Genomic DNA, 24,595 nt, shown 5'->3' with positions numbered 1-24,595 from the left:
AAATCTGGTCCAGGATATTATCCAGAATAATAAATTATATCTGGTTCCTGTGTTTCAATAATTCATTTTAAATTTCTAAAACTATTTTTTCATAGTCTTTACCAAAGTTAATGCTAAAAATTATGTGCTAAAAATATATTCTACTGCATTTAATACTCTTGAGACCCCTATGAGGAGTTTATTATTACTTATTTACAGATGATGACATGGAGGCTTTAGAGAGGTGGAAAACCTAACTGTGCTCATAGAATAAAAGCACAGCCAGGAATTGAATCTATGTTAATCTGATTCAAGTCATTGCTCTTAATTTCTAAGCTATAATGTTGCCTCAAAAGGCACAGAATTGGAGGGAAGCTAAAGGGACCATCCACTCACTATTACCTGCAACTCTAAGTAGGTCAACATCTAACTGTCAAAGGTGATCAGCTGCCCAGTATTTCCTGTAGTAAGTTTACTGAACAAATTTGTGAACAAGGAGTTCTTCCCAGAATAAAATTTCCTTATCTAGCCATACCATTTTACAGATGGGAATATCAAGACCCAATAGTAGATAAGTGGCTTGTCCGCAGTAACACAGTTAATATGTAACTGAGCCAGAATTAGACCTTACAGAGTTCAATGCCATCTCTTCTATATCTTACCAATTTTTGTATCTCTGAGATGCCTAGTCTCAAAATAGTCTTTCTGGGTTGTTCAGAGCTGTACAAAGTAGCTATTGTTCTCTTCTAATACAAGGAATTCCCTTTGCTTCCAAACTAAAGTTTGACTCACTTAACGTTTACTCCCCTGATGTAGCCTTCTCAGATAAGCTGTATTGACTGCAGTAATGTCCCAGAAAAAGCAAAATAATTCCTCAGTTGCTCTGGTGATGTTTCACAGTTAACAATATTAGCAAAGATCACCGCCCTTATTGTTGGGAAGCACATACAGAAGTCATATAGGAGTGTTACTTATCTTACTCAAGCCATTCCCTATAGTGTGTCATTTGGGGAGCTCTCAGAGTAGAGATTAAGGGTGAAAACAGAGAAATCATGAGGGAGCTTGTACTAATACACCACATAGGCCCTTCTGGAAAACATTGTTTTGTTTTAACTCATAAAACTCTGTGAGCTATCTTTATTCCCATTTTGCTGATAGATAGCCTGAGCTTTTCATCAGAGAGGTTAAGTGACTGACCCAAGTTTACATAGCTCATTATAAGCTAGGTGTCAATCCCAGATCTGACTATGCCCCTATAGATGTGGAAAGGGGAATGAGGAAGGACTTGCTAGACAATGTATAATACATTCAACAAACTTTTGTTGGCTGAACCACTACGTTCAGTGCACCAAATGGGATTCTTGCCTTCAAGGGAGAGGGATGGTATACTTGTTATGGGAGTTCAGATCAGAAGGGAAATTACTTCTAGCAAGAAGGAACAATGGCATTTCTGGAGAGCCTTGAGGGATAGGAGGAGTTATTCAAGAGAACATGTGCAAGGATCTGCAGAGGAGTGTGAGCAAAGATGGGGACAGAGACTGGGATAGGTGGTAAAAATGGTTGGTTTGGTTGCAATTTTGAATTATTGAAAGGAAGTTATGGAAAAGATACATAGAGTTTGGGGCTAGACTAAGGACATTTTGGCAGACTGACAGAGTTTAAACTCTTGAGTGACTCTTGAAGTTTTTTTGAGCTAGGGAATGATTTGTTCAATATGACCTTCGATAAATGTAGTCTCATAGCAGAGAGTTTGAAATTGAGAGAGTTCAGGGAGAAATGAAAATGCCAATGGCAGTTGTCTAGGTGAGAATTATGAGAATCTGAATTAGGGCAGATGGGAGGCAGGGAGAAGGAGGAGGGCACCTATTCAAAAGATGTTATGGAAACAGAATCAGGAGAATGTCTTGGCTGGGATGATAGGGGTAACATCATTAACACTGAATTTTAAGATTACCAGGAGTCGCTGGGCATGGTGGCTCATGCCTGTAATCCCACCACTTTGGGAGGCCGAAGCAGGTGGATCACCTGAGGTCGAGAGTTCAAGACCAGCCTGACCATGATGGAGAAACCCTGTCTCTACTAAAAATACAAAATTAGCCGGGGTGGTGGTGCATGCCTGTAATCCCAGCTACTCGGGAGGCTGAGGCAGGAGAATTGCTTGAACCTGGGAGGCGGAGGTTGCGGCGAGCCGAGATCACACCATTGCACTCCAGCCTAGGCAAAAAGAGCGAAACTCCATCTCAAAAAAAAAAAAAAAAAAAAAAAAAGGATTACCGGGAGTCTGCTGGTGCTTTGACAAAATTAGCAACAATGCAGAAAGAGAAAATTTTTTAGAAGAGAAGATAATTAAATGCTGTTTTTAACATACATGTGGAGTTCAGGTGGAATATGGGTGGAGGCATCTGGAAATTCAGGAGTAGAGTCCAGGATAGAGATTGGAGGGCATAGATTATAGAATAGTATATCATGGGTATAGATTTAGGAGTCTTTTATTTTGAGGTCATTACTGGAAACATTTGACTGAAAGAGCTTGCCAAGGGAAAGAGGGTAGAAGAAAAGGGAAGAAGGCCAAAGACAACTCCTTGGGAAACACTTGAATCAGGGTGTGGGAAGAAGACCGAGTGCCAGAGGAGCAGGAGAACTGGGGCAGAACTCTGCCCCAGGAGCTGTGGGAGGAGAGATTTTTCACAAAGAAATGAGGGATCAACACTGACATGCTGGAGAAAGATGCCCATAACTAGATACTGAGAAAGGGCCTTGACTTCTTTAAGTATTTTGGAATCATTTCAGTAAGTTGGTGAAAGTGACTTTTGGGTAAAGAAGCTCATCGAGAAACAGGCATTTGGGGACTGCTAATAGGCGGTTTTTGGAGAGTGGCTAAAACTTAGAAGTTGTACTGCATTTGACTGGACTCTATTGGGTTTAAGAGACAGAAACCCAGCTGAGGCATAATAGAGGATTTATTGTTGCATGTAGATAGAACTAGACAGTCCAGAAGTGGAGTTGGCTTCAGATGTTATTGGATCTCGAGGCTTAAAGCTACAAGAGTTTTCTCATGCTTTCCATTTCTTAGCTTCAGTTGTCTCTACTTTTGTGTTTTGGCTTCATTCTTTCCTGTTGCAAACAGCCTGTCTCCATAGAGTGGGAAATACACCTTTCAGTACATTGTTGCATCTAGGCACCCAAAATAAATATCTAAAAGTGTTCCTCACTGCAAAACTCCTAGGGGGATCCTGATTGGCCAGACTGACCTCATATACCTCTCCTTGCAGTCTGTGTGGGATGGTATGGTGCCACCTGGGTTTTGGACTCATCCTGGTAGGACTGCTTGGAGTTGAGAAGTCCCCAAAGGAAGCAGAAGAAAAGAGAAAGGAAGACCTGCTGGGCAGAAGGAAACCGTAGTTATTCACAGGACACTAGGATCTAGGGACTAGGCATACTGTGGGAAACATTTGTTTAATTGGGTCAGTCTGAAATGAAGAAAGTATTATTGAAGAATTGTAAGGACCGAGTTGCGCTTAGATAATATAAATTTGCAGTGAAACCAACTAGATCTTTCATTTTGTCCCATAGTGCTTAGCAGCCCAGGAATGAAGGTGATGAAAGATGTGATGGAATCAGAGTTTGGATTTGATTAATCAGAACTTCATAGGGGACTAGTGGAAATCAAGCAGGAGAATCAAGCGGTTCAGTATCACAGTGTTTGGCATGGGGTTCCAAAAGTGTAGAGAGGCAAATGAAACCATGGTTTGCTGGTTCATTTATTTATTTTAATCAATACTGACTATTCTTTGGCTAAATATAGTAATGACTATAAGTAAATGAAAATGTGTTTGATTTTCTACTAGTGGGATTCAATTTTCCAGCAAGAAAATAGGCCAAGTCATTTCTTTCATACATTGACCACTCTTAGTCAAGCTATGCTTATTCAACACAATAAATATGTGCTTTAGTGGGACCTTTGACTTAGAATTTGTTCATCATTTTCCCCTGTTCACTACCTGTTAGTCTGGACTATATGCATACTTCAAAGATGATCATTTTAGATATGCTAGAATATTTGTATCACAGATACATTCAGCTTTTTAAAAAAATCGTAGTTATAAAAATGCTTAATAAAAACTGGACTTAATAAAAAATGCTTAATAAAAAGTTGTTTTTAAAAACAATTACAAAAAATAAGTGGATACTCAGTTTTTTAAATCTTGAAGATTTATCGTATTTGAAAGATGTGGAGCCATTATCCTATCATGGAGAGATAACTATGGTTAATATTTTGTACATCCTTCCAAACTTTTCTCCGAGTATATGTATACAATTTCCTTTAAAAATAGACTCCTCCTACTATATTTGCCATTTATACTATATCTGCCATATTATAATATTTACATATTAATGCATCTAGTTTTTACCATCATCTAATAAATGCATAGTGCTTTATCATTTGGATGATTCACATTTTATGTAACAAATCTCTTGCTTTGTGGTGGTGTTATGAACAGCAGTTTTGGACAGGGCCTCACTCTATTGTCCAGCCTGGAGTGCAATGCAGCTTACTGCAACCTTGACCTCGTGGGCTCAGGTGATCCTCCCACCTCAGCTTCCTGAGTAACTGGCACATGCCACCGTGCCCAGCTAATTTTTGTATTTTTTGTAGAGATGGGGTTGCCCTGGCTGGTCTCTAACTCCTGGGATCAAGCAATCCTCCTGCCTTGGCCTCCCAAAGTGTTGGGACTACAGGCATGAGCCATCGCACCCAGCTGTGAAACATTCTTATCCTATCTAGTCTTTGTTTATTAGATGTACTGTCTTTAATTGTGCTGCTTTTATTACAGTGTGGCTTGCCAAATTTAGGTCTTTTCCTAAATTCTTGTATTACAATTAGATTTAACTGTTTATAATGGAAAACTCCAAGTAACAGTGTCTTTAAACACGCCAGGCTGTATTTTATTTACCTGAATATGAAATCTGCAGCCTGGTGACCTGGAGCTACTGTGATGTGCCACAAAGTTGGCAGAGATGTAGGCCCTAGTATTCTGCTCTGTAGTTCTTCGTGTATTCGCTTACATGTCAAGATCACTAGATGACTGTGTACTGGAGCTGTAGCCATCAAGACCCTATGCTCAGCAGTAGATAGGATGAAGTAGGGAATAAAGAGGGGCATAGTTCCCAGTAGCCAGCTTCCTTTAAGAAGCCATCTTGAACATACCACACAATGCATCTGTTCACATCTCACATGGCCAAACAGCAGGGGATGCTGGGAAACAGGACTTTTGGGCTGGGTATATCATTGTCTGGACTAAAATCAGCATTCTATTACTAGGTAAGAAAAGAAGAATAGTTATCATTTAGGCAGTTAACGTGCTTTTGGCAGCAAGTGACAAAACTCAATTAAAAGTAACTTAAACAGTAAGGAAGTGTATTATCTTACATGACAAGGTGGTAGAACTATTCCAGGGCTGATTCATGGAGTTTCTCAGCCACGTCATCAAGAACCCAGGCTCTCTCCTACTTCCTAGTGTGCTCTCCCCAGGAGGGGCTGTACCATCCTGTTATCACTCCACATAGAATACTTAGACAGGAAAGCACCTAGAAGGAGAAAAGGGTCATCCTTCTAATGTATTCTCATTTAGGAGTAGAACTGTCTTTCTCAGATACCCCTGGTAGACTTCCTCTCACTTCATTAACCTGAGCTGGGGTCACAGGTCTATCCCTAAACCAGTTACCGGAATGGGACCAGCAGGATGGGTTAAGGTCAGTTGGTATTTACACATGGAGCTGAGTCATGTGGACGAGAGGATATTTGAACAAATATAGGCTCTGCCAGGAAGGCATGAATGGGTGTTAGGTAGGCAACGAACAGGGTCTGCCAGCGTACCTCTCTATATTCACATTTTACCCATGTTTATACAGCCATTTGAGCCCTTTCTGCCATGTGAAGCCTTCTCTGATCTTCCTTTTCCAAGCCCCTCTTGCACTCTCTCTACTCCTCACCACTTAGCAGCGTATTGCATGCCTTGTTCTTTCGTGCGTCAAGTGTGTCAGTGTGTACTTGTCTCCTCAACTCTATTGACTTTTCTCTAAGGAAGGGCAGGGTCTGTTGTCACACTTCTATATGACCTTGGTGGCAGTTACCACATTCTTGAACTTGAAATGGAGGGAGGGATTAAGATAAAGGATTTCTTCTCATTTTGAATTGATTGATGTAAGAAACCTTATCTGTCTATATAAAAATGGAATTCCATTGAAGTTTGTGATTAATGAACTGTCCTTATTTAAAAGAAATGAAACAAGAAATGTCATGGGAAAACGCAGTACCTCCTTTGCCATACCTAGGGTACTTGGCCTGTAGTAGAAACTCAATAAATATTTGTTGGTTGACGTTGGCTGTAAATTTTTTTAAAGCTGGAACATATTATTTCCTCACATGGGCGGATATTGCATGTGCTTATTTCCAGAGGGTAAATGACTAGGTTGTCAGGATAACTTTGCTCAGGAAGTGTAACTGTTGCCTGGGTTTTTACTGATTTACCTATAAAATAAAGTATTCCATGGGTTCCTGTAAGAAGTGGGAGATACAAGGCCAATTTGGTGCGGGTGGAACTTAAAGTTTCCTTGAATTGAATATAAAGCTCTTTAGTAGGTAGAAGAGTTCTAGATGGCCTGTAAACCAAGTTTTAGCAGAAACATACTTATTTTTTGTTAAGCATTACGGCTTTCATTGTCATGCATTTAAATAGAAATATATAATATGAAATATATGTGAAATAACTTCTCCCTTCTCGGCAAAGGAAAGCTATCCTAAAACCTTGAGAATTTCCATAATAAGGGTTTCTTAATTCATGTACATTCTTAAAACATAAAATTTTTACATATACTTTCATAAGAGTTATATGAAGATGCAAAAGTCTTCCCTAGTATGTGAAGAAATGGGGTAGTACATCGTTAGTTGATGTAGAACTATTCTGATGTGCTGTCTCAGATGAGGATTATACTGATAGCAACAGTGTCGAAGCAGAACTATAAAGGATGCTGTTAGTTGTTAGCCCTCTTTATTCACTAAGTAACCATATCCTCTGGTCCTCTTGAAGTCAATGGTAGAAAATAACACAAAACAGGCCAGGTGCGGTGACTCACGCCTGTAATCCCAGCACTTTGAGAGGCCAAGGTGGGTGGATCATTTGAGGTCAGGAGTTCAAGGCCAGCCTGGCCAACATGGTGAAACTCCATCTTTACTAAAAATACAAAAATTAGCTAGGCATAGTGGCGGGCGTCTGTAATCCCAGCTACTCGGGAGGCTGAGGCAAGGGAATCGCTTGAACCTGGGAGGTAGAGGTTGCAGTGAGCTGAGATTGCACCACTGCACTCCAGCCTGGGTTGACAGAGTGAGACTCCTTCTCAAAAAAAAAAAAAGAAAAAAAAGAAAGAAAAGGAATAAAATAACACAAAACAACACTTTTCTGTTTCTAGGATTTACATTAGTTTATTTACATTGTTTTATTCCTGGGATTTACATTATTTAGGTGCTGTAGGTCTTTGGGGAAGGCACGTAGGAAATAGGCTCATATTCCTTTTCTTTAAAAAGAAAAACGAAAAAACAGGAGGACTGGAGGGGGGTGATAAGCTTGCTTGGCCCATGACACAGGGTGGTTTTGTGGGCCAGTAGGTTCAGTATCCCTTATCTGAAATACTTGGGACCAGAAATGTTTTGGATTTCACATTTTTTCAGATTTTAGAATATTTCCATTGCTTGAGCATCATAAATCTGAATATCTGAAATTGAAAATACCCAATGAACATTTCCTTTGAGTGTCATGCATATCAGCACTCAAAAAGCTTCGAACTTTGAAGCATTTCAGATTTCACATTTTCAGATTAAGGATGCTCAACCTGTATAATAATAGGACAAAGAAAATGAAAAGTACTACACAAATGGTAGTTTTTTGTTACGTATATTGATACCAAATGCTCCTACATGGGAACCAGCATACCTCTTTCAGTCTTTATTTCTCACAGGAGCCAACATAGTTCTGAACACATAGCCCATGACATATTAATAAATATATGGCCCAGGACTTTAAGAAGTATGTATTTTGCTTTTTAAAATAGTTGCCACCCGGGTATGGTGGCTCATACCTGTAATCCCAGCACTTTGGGAGGCTGAGGCAGGTGGATCACCTGAGGTCAGGAGTTTGAGAGCAGCCTGGCCACCATGGTGAAACCCCGTCTCTACTAAAAATACAAAAATTAGCTGGGCATAGTGGTGGGCGCCTGTAATCCCAGCTACTCCAGAGGCTGAGGCAGGAGACTTGTTTGAACCCAGGAGGCGGAGTTTGCAGTGAGCTGAGATCATGCCACTGCACTCCAACCTGGAAGACAGCACAAAACTCCACTGCATCTCAAAAAGAAAAAAAAAAAAAAAGGCAATTGCCAAAATTTTGGATCTTGATGATTTCAAATTATATTTAATAAAAGAATGTCACTCGCATCCTGTTAAATGCTTTAGTTCAGTTTTGAACTAGAAATTCAAATGCCTCCTTCTCTGGAGGCAGTGTCACGGGCTGGTGGTTGTGCCTAGTGTGCTTCACACGTACGCGGCACTGCGGTGATCTACCCACTTGAGGGAACAGAATGGCATCCCAGGAGAAGCAGCCTGGCTATGTTTGGGTACCACCTGTGATACTTCCTATGTGTGGTTTCAAAAGTAGGTGTAGAACAGTGAAACCCCATCTCTACTAAAAATACAAAAAATTAGCCGGGCGTGGTGGCAGGCGCCTGTAGTCCCAGCTACTTGGGAGGCTGAGGCAGGAGAATGGCGTGAACCTGGGAGGCGGAGCTTGCAGTGAGCTGAGATTGCGCCACTGTACTCCAGTCTGGGCGACAGAACGAGACTCCGTCTCAAAAAAAAAAAAAAAAAAAAGTAGGTGTAAAAATAAACAAGGAGAGCCAGGCCCGGTGACTCAGACTCACACCTGTAATCCTAGGGCTTTGGCAGGCTGAGGGGGGTGGATCACCTCAGGTCAGGAGTTTGAGACCAGCCTGACCAACTTGGTGAAACCCCAGTCTCTACTGAAAATACAGAATTAGCCGAGTGTGGTGGGCATGCCTGTAATCCCAGCTACTTGGGAGGCTGAGGCAGGAGGAGAATTGCTTGAACCTGGGAGGTGGAGGTTGCAGTGAGCTGAGATCCTGCTGTTGCACTCCAGCCTGGGCAATAAGGACGAAACTCCATCTCAAAAAAAGGAAAGAAATAGAGAAAGAGAGAGAGAAAGAAAGAGGAAGAGGAGAAAACGTTGCTGAGGGGTAGATAAATGTTGCTCAGAAGGGAGTGGTGGTGCTCAAAGTACTTTTCAGGCAGGACTTGACGGGAGCAAAATACCAGGCCATCTGGTAACCACCTCTGCAAAGGGAAGGTAGGAACATAGTGAATGGGAGGCTGTGGTCACTCTCTTCTGGCTTTATCATCTACTCTCCAACCTCTGCATAAGGGGAAAGGGAAATTGCCATTAGTAAGAAAGTACTCTATTATTTGTGTGCACAGTTGCTGTAGCCTCCCTCTGCTTTTTCTGCCTGACGTCTCCTCACAACAGCTGCTAAAAGCCACTGAATCCTCATGTGCCCTCCCCGCTGCTCAGTCCATATGTCTAATCAGTGTGTATATGGTATTTCTTACTCTACTAATTCTTGGCTAGAATTCCAGCCAAATGGCTACAATGAAATTTCTGTAATAGACCACAAGAAACCTAGTCACAGCATTTCTCAGAGAAATAACACCAATTGGTAAATTCTGTATTTCACACTTGCCTCTCATGTTTCTAAAGTTGCTTCCCAAGGGAAGAAACTAGTGTAGCTCAGTGCATTTCATGAAGAAATTAACTTTGGCCCAGGTTACCATCTGAAATGTGGCCTAGTCCTTCACACACACCCTTGACCCATATTTAGACAGCAAAATTTCTACTTCTTCCCCCTGCTGGAAGGGAGAGCAGGTAGGAAATTTCAGGTCATATATGCATTAAGAGTCGAGGATATTATTGAAAACTTGCTTTCCAAAAAGCTTTCCCTGGAAGGAGCCCCTAATGTCAATCCATGGTCTTTATGAATAATAAATGCACACAAAACAGATTCACAGATACATTACACACTGAGTCACTTGTATGCCGCTTCCTGGAATGGTTCCAAATCCAATGGGAAAGCGGAAATCTAGAGGATTGCTTTTTGCCTCTCCTCTGCCCTTTCTCTTTCTCTCCATTCTCTGTCTTTGCTCTCTTTGCTTCTGGGACTGTTGTAGCAAACAGAGTAAGTGGGAGTTGCCTTAAGGTAAACGGTGTCCCCTTTGAAATCCTGCTAGACTTGTTTTAATTCTGTGTGATCATGTGCACAACATAGCGTGTGTTGAGATACTACTGTGGACCAGTGGACTGATGTTCCCATGTTTAAAGTTCCTCCCCACCTTTCCTTAAGAAAATATACTTCCAGCATATGTCAAGAAAGAAAATGTCTGCCCTGGCACTTGACACTTTAGCCACGTAGTTCTTTCTTTCCTGTTAGGAGACTGAGGGAGTAGAAATGAAATGAGAAAAGCTGCAGAAAAGGGAAGATAATCAGGAAGCTTTCTCACCCTTTCAGTAGTAATATTAGCTTTGCAAATCCAGAGTCTTACAATGGGGCTTAGTGGAGACATTACAGCAAATACCAAGTGTCTTCTCTTTTTAAGGGATCGTACAAAGGAATACAGAGTAAAGATGACCTAGTCCCTGCTCGTGAGGGACATGTAAGATCATTGAAGAAGATCAGAGCAGTACAAAGGAACTAAAGGCAGACTAAGATGCATCCAATGAGACAGCTTTGTCTAAGGTACCTGTGGAATCAAAGGAAGGTGGTATCATAATGAGTTCATACCGGTGGTAGTGTACCCTACTTGGACAACTTGAACAAGGCTTCAGTTTGCAGAGGGCAGAGTTGTGGGTATTTCAGGTGAAGGAGATGGTATGAGCAATGAGGCAGAGGTGGCAATGCATTGTGTGTTTGGACGTAGTAACAGTGCTAAGTTGCAGTAGGGGAAAAGAGAGCCTTTGGGAAAATGCTTAGAATTGTGCTTTTTCAGATTAAGTGGTTTGAGGCAGGACTACTGTGGAAGTTCATGGCAGTAGTCCAGGAGGAAAAAACATCAGGTGATAACAGGAGGAGTCAAAAAGTGGATGGGGTTGAAGCCTTGCAGAGAGACACTCTTCTGTGGTTTTTGGAAACAGAACACAAAGGGGAAAGAACTGGTGCCTGGGACCGTCCACCTTTACAGACAGAAAACCATACCACTTTTACCCTGATTTTTTCACCCTGATTGTTATTTTTTTTCTTTAGTATTTCACAGGCTCTGGAAAATAGTAAAAGAATATTGTTTGTGGGGCAAAAAGAAAAATACAAATAACATGATTTAGTCAATGAAAAAGATTTTCTGGGAGTAACCAATAGGTCCTGAAGTAGTGAGAAACTAAGAAAACTGTTGGCTATAGCACTGAAGTGCAAACCCAGGCATGGAATGGAAAGTGGCTGGTCTTTGCTAATAGAGGGTCAAATTCCTCCTCAGGATCAGCCACCTCTTTTTCCTTGGGAGTTGCCTAAAAAAATAAAAAAAATAAAAATAAAAAAACAAACAACAGAGAATGCTGTATATCCTTAACCAAGTCTCACTGAGTTTAGGACATAACCTACCTTTGGGCACTCAGGTAATCCCATTCTCAGCCCCTCTTGCTGGTCATCTTTGGCTATGGGAAGGATGGCACTGTAGGTCTGTTGGGAACTTCTCTGTAATTGCAGTTCTGAGCTCCTAATGCATAGTCTCTCCTTACTAGCTTTATTCTGCTAGGTGACAGCTATTGATACTCAGACAAGGCTATGAACTTGCCCAAGTCCACTGTGCCCCATGTTTTCTGAGAATTATTTCCTAATCTTTTGGTAACTACCAGAGGCATCACAATACAGGTAGAAGTGGATACGTATTTCAGCCAGCCAGGCAAGAGAACTTGAATGCTGGCTCCTTTATGTACCAGCTGTGTGACTTAGGCCAAGTCACCTAACCACTCAGGGACTCAGAAAAGCAGGGCGGTTGTCTTGAGATGATTAAAATGAAAGAATGTTTGTGTACCATCTGTCACTATCACAGTGTCTGCAACTACTGTAGGCTTATAGTTTTTTTCTTCCAAAGAATTTGGGATTTTGTTCCTAACCCTGCTATTTATTTACTTTGCACTTTTCTGAATCTGAGCTTTTAGACATGAAGCATCCCTAAGGTTTGCTATAAGAAATACTAGCTCATAAAATAAGCAACATGTGAAGAGCTTCTGGAGGGTGCAATTACTGAAGCTGCAGAGCTTTTACCAAGCTGCTGTGCTTGTTACTCATTAACACAGCAGCTCAGTAAACTTAGGTAGATACATTCCTGAAGGCTCCACAGGATATGTTTACTCTTCTAACAAACTAAGTAATCAAAGTAGGGTGTCCTCTTGGAAGGCATTATCACTGTCCACCACATACCAGCAGTGTTTATTTCTTCAGATGGTTGGCTTGTATTTCAGGATAAGCCTCATGCAGAGCTCATTTTGTCATTTATATAAAGATAGAGGAGAAAGAGAATGCTTTTTGAAGTTACGTGACTTTAGTTTTCTCATGGTTTATAAAAGGGGCAGAGCTTTGGGAAAAGGAAGCAAATATTTTGGCTAATGTGGTCAAACACTCTTTTCTGTTGACAAGTTAAGATAATCAGGTGTTCTGCATTTTGCTACTTTTCTTTGTTACTTTATAAAATACTTTTTTTTTTTTTTTTTAATGAGCCCAGCACAATAGGCTGAACTCAAGGAAAGCCCCATAGATACAAGGACATTGAAGACTCGTATTAGAGACAAAAGAATAATAAGAATCCTGCAACAGCCTTAGTCTGTTTATAGTGTTTCTTTTTTGGAGGACTCTAGCTTTTTAACACTTGGAAGAGCAATCACTGGGCTATCTGAGGCCCTGGGGAAAGATGACTACTGCCTCTTATGGCTCTTATGGTGCAATTTGATCTTTTAAAATGTGACCTTTTAAACACTTTGCATTACAGCTGTGAGCATTTTCAGTTGAATTTAATGAGTGAGACAGGTCCCTTTGAGATTGCTTGTACCAAGCTTGCACTAAGGTAGACTTTGGGATGCTATGGCGTCGGAATGGTGAGCATTTTCAAGGAGGAGCTTCTGAGAAAGCAGTTTCTAGCTAATGAATTGGCATGTTGGTGGGTGGTAACAGAAGTTTGAGATGCACACCCTGCTCTTGAAGGCATTTGTACTTGGCCCACAAGACTAATATACAAGAAGCAACCAGTAGACGGTAGCTTGTGACCAAGTTTATGAGCTCTGAGTGTTCATGCATAGGGCACATTTATAAGAACTGAAGCTTTTAAGAGAAGCAGCATTGCAGTTGAGTGTTTAAGGGGGTACAAATGAGGTTGCTAGGTGAAACATTTAAAAGATGTAGTGCTTTGGGAGGCCGAGGCAGGCGGATCATTTGAGGTCAGGATTTCGAAACCAGCCTGGCCAACATGGTGAAACCCCGTCTCTACTAAAAATACAAAAATTAGCTGGGCGTGGTGGTGGGCGTCTGTAATCCCAGCTACTCTGGAGGCTGAGGTAGGAGAATCGCTTGAAGCCAGGAGGTGGAGATTGCAGTGAGCCAAGATTGCACCACTGCACTCCAGCCTGGGCGACAGAGTGAGACTCCATCTCAAAAAAATAAATAAATAAAATAAATAAATAAGTAAAAAATGTAGTGGTAAAGCTGGCTAGTCTAGAACCAAGAGGATTTGCTAAAGAGAAATATTTTAAAATGGAAGCAACTGAAGAGGCCTTAAAACCATCTTCTTCAGTCCCTTGTTTTACTTCTGGTGGGCCCTGAGAGGTGAAGGGCTACAAGGCTGACGGCACAAAGCAAGCTGTTGTGAGCCTGGGTTATGGAGAAATGTTGAAAGGCAATGCAGTGTAGAATGTAGGTGCTTGGATGCCTTGTGAGAAACAAAGTGCATGGTGGAAGGACTTTTTAGGAAGAATTTAGTTTAGGAGCATGAACTGTGCTAAACTTGGTGGTATTGCCTGAGAATCCAGCATTGTTATTCTTGCCATTGAAGAAATAATTCTTCATACTTACCCCTTTTCTGGGTCTTTTGGCTGTTTGCTTTCCTGTCCCCTTGCTGCCCCCTGTCTTCAGTGCAATCGCCTGTGTGTTAATGTTACGTAAGGATTACACTTCCCAGGCCAATTTGCATTTTATTAATAAGTGGAACACCACTTCAAGAGAAAACAATGCATCTAAAAGTAGAGCTTCAGGCCACAGTGACTTCAGATTATAAGGCCGGTAAAGTATCTTTCTTGTATCCCTAAAATCAGGATATATAAGTGGAATAGATTAGAAGAGGAGAGGGGGGAACCTAAAGATGTTGTGTGTCTGGCACATACTAGGTACTCATTTTTAAATGAATGAATAAATTGATGAATAAGGCTTAGGGATGCAGAGGTTTTAGGGAGGGAATAGGAAGAATAGTGGAAATGCATACCTTTTAAAGGAGGGATTATAAACATTAAGTTTTATAAATTTTTAAACAAAAAATTTAATTATAAATTTTAACAGAGGAATTTTAAAGGAGGACTTGGTGACTATGTGATCCTGAGACATGTGTGGAAAAGAGCATTAAAAAATATATATACATAGTTACAGAATCTAGCTGTTTAGGAGAGTATCCCTGACAGAACCAGGAACCAGGAGTGTCCTGTGTTTGATCATATGAACACATAATCATCATTTTTGAGTACACATTTGAAAACTTTCCTTCACTTCACCTGTCTACAAGTTAACTTACGTGAATCACTGCCTTGCATCCTGATTCTTCTCCCTAATATCCTCTGTTCAACTTTTTCTTCTATTTCTCTATGCACAGGGAAATGGGAGGAAAAGTGGGGCTCAGAATGAATTGGGTGCCCAGATTTCTTACAAAAGGATCCAAAGAATTCTTATAATTTCCTTATTCTACTTTTATCCCCACTTGAATTTGTCATGTCAATATTTCTTTAGGAAAACCTGTTTACTTCAGAAAAAAATATATAGGCCATTGTTTGGAAAGTTATGCTTTCAATGACTCACTTTTTGCCTCTCTTTTGCACTGGATATGCTGCCCTTGGTTATGCAGAGATAACAGGCTGACTTGCCTCCCAAAAGCATTCTTCCTTGACAGACTGGTTTGCTCTAATCTGTATAAACACTCTTGCCTGCTGACCAGTAGTCTTGTGTTTATGAGGCCCTTAGAAAACACTGCAAGCTGCAGAGTGACCATGAATAGCAAACTTAATTTGGTTTAATGTGTTTTGGCTTGCTTGACCTCACCAGAATAAATTGTGCCTGCTTAAATTATTGTATTGGGACTTAAAAAAAAAATTCTAGAGACATTTATCTCATTGGAAGACTCGCAGGATCATTTTAGCAAGGGTTTAAGTCCACGTTTAATGTCAGATAGACTTGAGAAATGTTTAACGTAGAGCTTTAATCACAGATTAGGTTTTTGTAAATTCGGAATTTTAAGTCTGAATCACTATCTTTTTTTCTTGCTACTTTTTTTTTTTTTTTTCTCTCTAGACAATTGGCGGGCAACGACCTTTCTTTTATCCACCCAAAGGCCTTGTCTGGGTTGAAAGAACTCAAAGTTCTGTAAGTAATGCAATTTTAGAGTTTCACAGCTGGCTGTGTATTTTCTTTCTGCATAGTCAACATGCTTGGAACTAGGTTAAGCACAGTTTCTTTTAGTTCAGGATTAAAAGATTGAAGGAGTGGCCAGTGGGGAGTGTGGGAGGCTAGAGGCTGATTTGGGCAACCCTGCATCTAGATAACAAAAGTTAAAACTCTAACTAATACGTATTCTGACCTCCAGCATATTACAGTTGAATGTTAGGCTTTTTGGGTGCCTAATGCATTGAAGCAAACCCATACTTAAGTTTTACTGGTAGGGTTTTGTTTCTACTTATAGCTGTAAGAACTTTGAATTACCTGACCGTAAAAGGGAAAAAGGCTTACAAGCGCTCCAAATGTTAAAATAATTTTAGAGCTCAAGGGAATTCAGATGCCTACAATTTATATAGCCAGCGAACAGTGAGGAAGTAAATTCCTGGCAATGGTCAGGAGCCTGGAGTGTGGCAGATTAGGAAACAGGGGAACTGACTGCCCCCACTTCTGCCACTACCATGCTGGATGACCTTCAGCAGGTCATTAGACCTCTCTGGTTCAGTGAGCTAGGTGGGACCTTTATCTCTTCTATTCTGTGGTTATGATTCATGTCAGGCAGTCATTTTATTAATGTGACAGGAATGGCTTCAGGCAAAAAATCAAAAGGATTTCATTTTCAGTATGGATCTATGCATCTGTTCGGCAGGCCCTAACTAGTAGATGATCAAAGCTCTATTTCTCTTCTGGCCCCACATGCATTGAGGACATTGCTGCTGTTCCTTAAGAGCTTGGGATCTGCCATCCGCTTGAAAAAATTGGCTTTACCTGATGTCCGTGTTTCCGGGCTCTGCTTTATTCCAATTTGAAAAGGCATTAGGCATTCCAACGGATTTGCTTATTATACCTCCCAGTTAACTTGTTATAGCTCCTAATTAACATTAACTGATAGTACCCAGGGTGATGAACATTAACTAGAGTGCCTTAATTACCAGAAACAAAACCACCCTTGGAAACGTGGATTACCCAGCAAGTCTGTGTTAGGGCATGGCTTGGGATAGCAGTGTAGGTTTCCTTTCTGGCTTTACAGCAAGTGCTTCCTCGAGTTTTGCAATTCTCTTGTCTTAGATGCTTTCCACCTCCGCCTCCCCCCACATTTTCCCATTGGAAATATTTTTTTGGAAAAAAAAAAAAAGGCTCTGAATTTTTCTAAGAAAAAATGGTAACTATCACTTGTTACTCACTAACCAAAAATTTTCTTTCAGAACGCTCCAGAATAATCAGTTGAAAACAGTACCCAGTGAAGCCATTCGAGGGCTGAGTGCTTTGCAGTCTTTGTAAGTAACTTCTTGATTTCTTGACTCACCAAGAGACTACTCTGGCTGTTGAAGGTGTAAAGAACTGGAATCCTAAGGAAAGAGGAGATTTATCCTTTCATCTGAGATAAAAACAGAGATAGCTAGTCGATGTTATCAAAATGCCCTTTGGTGAGGGAGAAGGAGGTGGTTCTGTTTACCTCCTCTCTTGTCCTAGAGGCTGAGAGAAAGCTACTGGGTATTCACTGCTGGGTGTACTTCCATGAACTTGTGCACAGCTGGTGATCAGCACCTCTTTGGAACCAGTTATATGTGTACAGAAGTTTTAGTGTCTTGTGCCTTGACTGTCAAGAAACAGCCACAAAGAGGTTTCTGTTTCGTGTAGTAATGATAATCAGAACAAATCGATTGTAATTCCTCAATGTGGTCAAGGGAACTTCTCGGAAAAAATGAAAAAGTATTCTTCAAAACAGGGAACTTCATTAGCTTCTACTAGAATAATGAATACAAATTTGCATTGCCTCACTTCATGTCCTAAATACCAAATACAATGGGACTCTGGGGCATAGTTTCTCTAAGTGTGGTACTTTGACCACGCTTTGCAACAGACTCACTAGGGGGAAATTGCTAAAATGCAGATCCCTAGGCTGTAACATAGAAGTAATGCTGGTTTTCTTTTTAAAGGTAGAATTCAGAAGTCTAATTTTAAATAGCAACCTCCCCAGAAGCACTCTGAATAAAAAATGTTAATAGTTATCACCCTTATGTGTGCTGGTATAAAATTGCATTTTAGTGACACAACGTATTTGTATATGAATTTGTCTCTTAGGTTTTGTATTATACTTTGAAATAACCGCAAATAGTAGGAAATACGCGCAAGTTAGAAAATGTACGGTGAAAACGATTGGGCTGCTTGTCCCATCAGTTTGCTAACATAAAGCCATTTTTAACTGCACCAAAGAGACATCCCTGGAAATTATAAATTATAGCTTACTATTTGATTTAAGGTTAGATATTCTAGTAGTTAATGAGCAATGAATGTGAAAATAAAAATATATGCTGTAAAGTTAAACTTTAAACTGTATCTAACCCATAAACAAGGAATATCCACGGTGTTGGCCATTTAATTCTTAGTTTAAATGGAAGTTTAATTTAAGGTGGTCTGTATTAAGTAGCTCCCTTCACTAAAATGGTAAGTTATGGAATATAAGGATTTGTTTTTCACCACAGCTAATTGAGTAGGTTCTAGGTAGACGCTTAAAATGAATCCATGGGAATGAGTTCCCTTATAGAAATGTTACTTGCTGACTTCACACACTCTCTCACCTCGGATGGATGTACACAGGGCAAGTCATCTAACCTCTCTTGGACCTGAATTCATCAGACATTTTAAATAGTTATATTTTCTTTTGCTTCTTAAGAATGTATTTTACTTCAAGACCTTCATATTGAATTATCATTTTGTAAGATCTAATAATCAAAATACTCAATTATTTTGTCTAGTTTAAAGGGTAATAAAGAGAAGACTAAAATCTTACTTTCAACTGTAGAACAGAAAAATTACCAAGAAAACATGCAAATATTCTCTCTATTTTGTGGTCAATAAGTACATTAAAGTACATGAGACATTTATTGGTAATGTAGATGATTTAAAGTGGTGTTTTTCACAGAAATCATAGGTTTCTCTTTCATGTTTTAAAAAAGCATACTGTGCTTATCATTCATGGAGCAAGTTGCTTAGTTTAAATTATCTCCAAAATTGGGATGAGTGTATGGAGTGGAGATAAACTTTTTTTTTAAAGGCATTGAGATGTTTTCATATATATCAGAAACACAAGGATCTGCTATGTGTCAGGCCTGTTTTCTTTAAGAAGGAAATGTTCATGCATTTGTTAGTAGAGTGGGTGCAGTGGTGAAGTTAGATACAGTTGAAGTTCTCTCATGGTGTAAAACAGTCTTATCAGCACTTGAGTCATTTTGAAAATCTGTTCTTCAGATCTGAATTACATGAAAGATTTCATTGTGGTTTTGAATGGTGCTTAAAAGAAGCAAAGTTCATTAGGGATTGAAATTGATCAGAAGTGGTTTGATGCAAGTGTATGTTTGATAGTGACTGTAAAATCTGAAAGCCAATTGTTGATACTAATAAAAAGGTAGCATAATTCCCTCCCATAAAACTAAAATGACTAAAGCATTACCTCAGCAGAATATTAAAATGACATGTCATAATTATCTCCTCTAGAAATTTTTTAACATCAGATTACATTTTTATTGAGTATTAAAATATCTCAAAGATTAAATTTCCTAGGTTTTTCTCAGTTTTAAAATATGTTTATAATACTTACATTATTGGTAAGTTAGAATAGAGAGAAAGGAGATCTTTTGATTATACAGGTGTTTATTGATAACAAAGACTTTCAGCAGTTAAATATCTGCATTTAATATTATTTTGTTACTGTAGTTTGTTTAGACAAGAAATTTAAAAATACATGAGTCTCAGTCAATTGTAAAATTGGCTTTTGAGAATAGAAAATAGAAACATGTTTTCCAGACAAAAATAACAAAGAAATTGAGCGAATAAATATGTTATTCACCGTTAAACAAGAAAGCTAAACAAAGCAATAGTTTATCTCTTACCACATGGAGTTTAAATAGAAAAATACCTTGAATAAACCTTCATATTCTTTCCATTTTGTGAGATAGCTGATGCTTTTCAGCATCTGCTTAAAGAATTACAGTATTTTCTTCATCTGTTAGTTAGGATGAATACTAATAGCATAGATCATTGCTGCAAAGCCACACTGAGACAGTGCTCTGAAGCACTGGTCACAGTATAAGTACAGACTCTTCACTTTTATGGGTGCCTCACCACACCTACATGTGAATTGAGGGATAAGGATTAACCATGTGAGTCACCACAAATTGTTTTTCTCGTTTAACCTCTTATTTAAGAGTTTCATTTTTCCATAGTTCTTTTTAATCTCTACTTATGTGTGACTTCACAATTTTTGGAAATTTTTAGTACAGAGGAAATTGTGTCCGTGCTTTTATTGTTGTATTAGGCTATTTTATTGTTGTACCTATGCTATTTTGTATAGAAGATAGTTTTATTACTGTCTGAGCTCAAAACTCATCTAGTTTTCTAGCAGTAAGTTAAGGCCATCTTTTTTCCTTGATGACACAGAATTCACAAGAGTTTAAAGGTTCTATACAGTACTGAATTTATATTAAAAAGGCACTGACAGCTTTCCTTATTATACTATTTTCTGAATCAGTAGAGGCATTGTAGGTATTTGGAGGTGCATTATATACTATTTTATTGAATAGGAATATATATCATCAATATGATAAAATAAACAATTTAAACTTTTCAACTGCAGTAACACTAAGGAACTTCAAATTGTAACGAAAATACAACCCAAACCCCTTACCTGGCCTATAGGGACATATGGAATGTGGACCCTGTTTGCATCTACAGCTGTATCTCCCTGGTCCCTCTACTCCCTTCCTCCTGTGTTTTAATCACTCATACCTTCGGGGAGTTGCTGGATCATACCAGCAACCATTCTGCTATTGGGTCTCTGCCTTGGCTCTTTCCTTTGCCTAAAACACTCCTTGCCCAGCTCCTACTTTGACTCATTCTTGCTTTTTCTTTAGGTCTCACTTTAAATGTCACCTTCTTAGAAATACTTTTCTTGAGTAACTACCCTCCTCCTCAGAGTCCATCAGTCTGTAACCTCAGTGCCCTGTTTATCTACTCCAGAGGTACTTCTTAAAGAACTTCGTTATCATTTTGTGACTTGTTTATTATGTTGTATATCACCTCTGCCACTGGAATGTCAGTCTCTTGAGGACAGGCCTCATGCCTGTTGTGTTCACTATCTTATCCTTTGTACTTAACAGGATGCTCAATTTAACTTTGTTGAGTGAACTGCAGGTAATTAAGTTACCCACAAGTATAATTTAGCTACATTAATTATTTATTTATATAATATGCTTAATTGTATGATTATGTGTTTAAATCTTTTTCTTCCTAAGAATGGAAAAGTTCCACAAGGGGGGTGTGTGTGTGTGTATGTGCGTGCACGCGTGCACACGTTTGAACACATTCCTATCTGCTCATTAAAGCAAATCTCCTAAACAGCTCTGTAGGCAGTACTTTGCCACTCTGTAGCCAATACTTTGCCAGTCTGTTATGTAAAAGTTACCTGTCTCAGGGCAAGTTCTAGAAAGTCCAAAAAATAAACAAGTCTAAAAATGTGTGTTTCTAGATAGATTCTTAAGGCAGCTGCTCAGTGTCCTAAGCTCTCCCTTTTCAAGTGTTCTTTCAGATATCTTGACTATTAGAAAGAAAGCTTTCATCAGATACTCACCAGGACCAACGGTCTTTAACCCATGCTATTCCGTCATTAGGAAGGGAAAATGCATCTGGGGCTGGGAGCAGTTAATTGGGACCAGGGGCCCAGAACTTGACTGTGGTGGAAACGGACAATTATGGCAGGAACTGAAGTTGGAACAGCATAAGGAAACAGGAGGCACAAAAACCACTCTAAAACTCAGAATTTCCTCAACTTGAAAGTTGTCAAACTATTTCTTTAAAAAGATGCTGTCATTTTGAATTTTTAACCAGTGTTTTTGTGTGTGTGTGTTCCGTAATTTTCACAAAGAGGTTCAAGGCTGTGAGGCATGAATATAAGTAATGAAGATGCATCAACAAGGGATTTGTGAGGAAAGCTGTGATTTGCCTGGCATAGTGTCCGTCATCATATTAATAGCAGATTGTCTTTGTGTTGAAAAGCAATTATTCCAACAATTACATCTCGTTGTGCCAACAATAATACGTAGGACTTAGTTTCCTCATTTTCAGATGGGGACTTAATTTTAAATATTAGTAATCCTATTAGTAAGGTGTTTTTAATTCCAAAATTTTTGGAAAAATTGAAGAAGCTTTCAAGCCACAGTAACATTGATTTGAGGAGCTGCTTGATTTTTCCAACAGATAATTTGACCTTTTCTTAATAACTGTTAATTTTAGCACACTGATTTTTCAAAAGCACTTAACTGCTAAGAGAAGAGGAAAAAGTTGCTTTGCCTGTACATGGCACTTACATTTTTAACTTGCCTAGAGGTAATAAGGATGATTGAAAATCTATTTAGATTCTTTATTGCTATACAAAAATTTTAAGTATTTTCTAATATTTCCCTTTGGTATAGAATCAGAGTAGCAACTAAATTTAATGTCTAATAGTAGTTTTAATGTAACATTGGAAGTAAAGTATCTTATTTGGTCAGCTTAGTTTCTTCTTTTTTTTGGTATATCTGATAATTATGCTCTAAAACATAATTTCAATAAGAACTTTGCAAGTTTTTTTTTTTTTTTTTTAATATATCTTTCTGCTATAAAGTTACTTCTTAGCCAAAGATAGTTGAAGAATATAGATTTGGATACATGCCATTCTTACGAAGGAAGAGAAAGAACTGACTTTCATATACAATACTGATAATGAAAAAGTTATTAGATTTTATGAGGACTTCCAGTAAAATTAAAGATGATCATTTTTATAAGTCCTTTTTGTTTTGAAAGCTTTGAGTTGTGAGACTTGAACTGACTCATTTCACTAGAATTTGTTACTGAACATGGTTGTTTCTGTTTCTGTTAGGCGTTTAGATGCCAACCATATTACCTCAGTCCCCGAGGACAGTTTTGAAGGACTTGTTCAGTTACGGCATCTGTGGCTGGATGACAACAGCTTGACAGAGGTGCCCGTGCGCCCCCTCAGCAATCTGCCCACCCTACAGGCGCTGACCCTGGCTCTCAACAAGATCTCAAGCATCCCTGACTTTGCATTTACCAACCTTTCAAGCCTGGTAGTTCTGTAAGTATCTAACCCTTTTAATTCCATATATTTGTGTTAATTGGGGTGCAAAAACTGGCTTCTTCTGACAGATTATTATCAAAGCACCTCGCTGAATATGCTCCTGAATAGTTAGTGCTTGAGGGAGCTGCTTTTGTACAAGATTAAACAGAATGGGAGAATTTAAAAAATTAATAGCTGGTGATAATTGTTCAATCTCCCTAAGATAAATGACCAGTTGTAATCATGAGAATAAATTAGATCATTCAGCACACATTCATACAGCTTTTACTTGTGTCCCAGCAGCGTATTCAATGTTAAAAGAAGGGAAATCATTTCAAGGTGGCCATAGAAGTTAGTCCCAGGGATGTTTCGTGTTTTCCACTTGTTCAGAGAGTATGGGATGCAGTGCTTTTTTAATCTTCCAAGACATAACAAAGTAGCACTTCTTTTAAAATCTGTTAGAGATCTCACTGGTGTAAACTACACTTCCTCCACACTGTTACCCTCATGTCCTCAGTAGGAGAGCTCATCAAATTTTGCTTCATATAATTAAGAGCTAATCAAAACTTTATTTTGATGAGTAAATATTAAATGATCTTCCATGTACATACCATATTTCCATTAGAGATACTTTCTCTTTCCATGGGGTATTCTATGTTTAGTGAGTCTGTGCAGTGTACATAGCAAGAGATAACTACCCAATGCCACTTGTTTTCTGTGGTCAACTGTTGATATGTTTAGCTACATCATTCCTTTACACACCAATTCAGACATATAAAACAATGATAATAGTTGCCAATGGGAAATTGAAAAGTCATTTTATGCTTTTTTTTCCTCCATAGGCATCTTCATAACAATAAAATTAAAAGCCTAAGTCAACACTGTTTTGATGGACTAGATAACCTGGAGACCTTGTAAGTATATTCATATTTTAGGCAACTGCATTGTGATATTGAAAGTGCAGTTTTGTACTTCATTACAGAAAAAGAAAAAAATATTGGCCTTGAGTTCAGCTTCTTATTCACTTTGATACTTGACTAAATTCTTGCTATCAAATAACCCAATTATGAATACTAATCTAAGTCCATGGCTAAAAATGGCAAAGGATGAATTGCATATTTCCCCCCAAAGAATACACATTCAAAACAGCTCAATCTACACATTCAAAACAGCTCAATCTACAAAGATGTATACCTTTCCAGAAATGTTGGTTTTTTTAAATGTATGACAGTTTTGGAAGTTAGAAATTTCTAAAATGAATTCTGGATAGTTTTGTTTTTTTCCATGACCTCAGTTGCCTTCTAATTGTTAACACTGGGTTTGAATACTATATCTGCTTTTACATGTAACAAACGAAGATTTTATATTTTGCTGTGATACTTTTGTTGTTGTTTCCACTAGCTAAAGTGTTTGAGACCTCTGGCTGTTTCAACTGTACATTGCACCACTATATAAGTAAAAGGCATTGTGCAGCTGTGTATAATTGAGAGAAGGATCTTTATTTTTGTTCTTTTAGCCTATATTAGTTGCCTTTATTGCCTTTATTCAAAGATAATGTAATGTTTGTTGTTGTGATGAGTAAATGATTCAGAGAAGGTCTCAATTACATGGGTGAGTAAAACCTGATTGGAATGCTCAGGGTTTGTAGTATTTTATTTGATGAATTTTCTGGTTAACTGTCAATTAATGAGAAGTCTCTTTTTTTTTTTT

The 24,595-nt window shown here is 38.9% G+C and overlaps 1 protein-coding gene across 1 annotated transcript in view; it reads left to right on the top strand.

Moving 5' to 3' along the window:
* The window catches only part of LGR4 (leucine-rich repeat containing G protein-coupled receptor 4), a 46,435-nt gene that overhangs the window by 5,237 nt on the left and 16,603 nt on the right, over positions 1-24,595 (top strand). The window contains exons 2-5 of the mRNA XM_011964712.1: positions 15,631-15,702; positions 16,977-17,048; positions 22,688-22,903; positions 23,728-23,799. Coding sequence (XP_011820102.1) covers positions 15,631-15,702; positions 16,977-17,048; positions 22,688-22,903; positions 23,728-23,799 — 432 coding nt within the window. The remainder of the gene's footprint in view (positions 1-15,630; positions 15,703-16,976; positions 17,049-22,687; positions 22,904-23,727; positions 23,800-24,595) is intronic.

The sequence above is a fragment of the Mandrillus leucophaeus genome, unplaced genomic scaffold (assembly GCF_000951045.1).
Source record: "Mandrillus leucophaeus isolate KB7577 unplaced genomic scaffold, Mleu.le_1.0 Scaffold700, whole genome shotgun sequence".
Taxonomy (NCBI): Eukaryota; Metazoa; Chordata; class Mammalia; order Primates; family Cercopithecidae; genus Mandrillus; species Mandrillus leucophaeus.
This window is presented reverse-complemented; position numbering and strand designations above follow the sequence as displayed.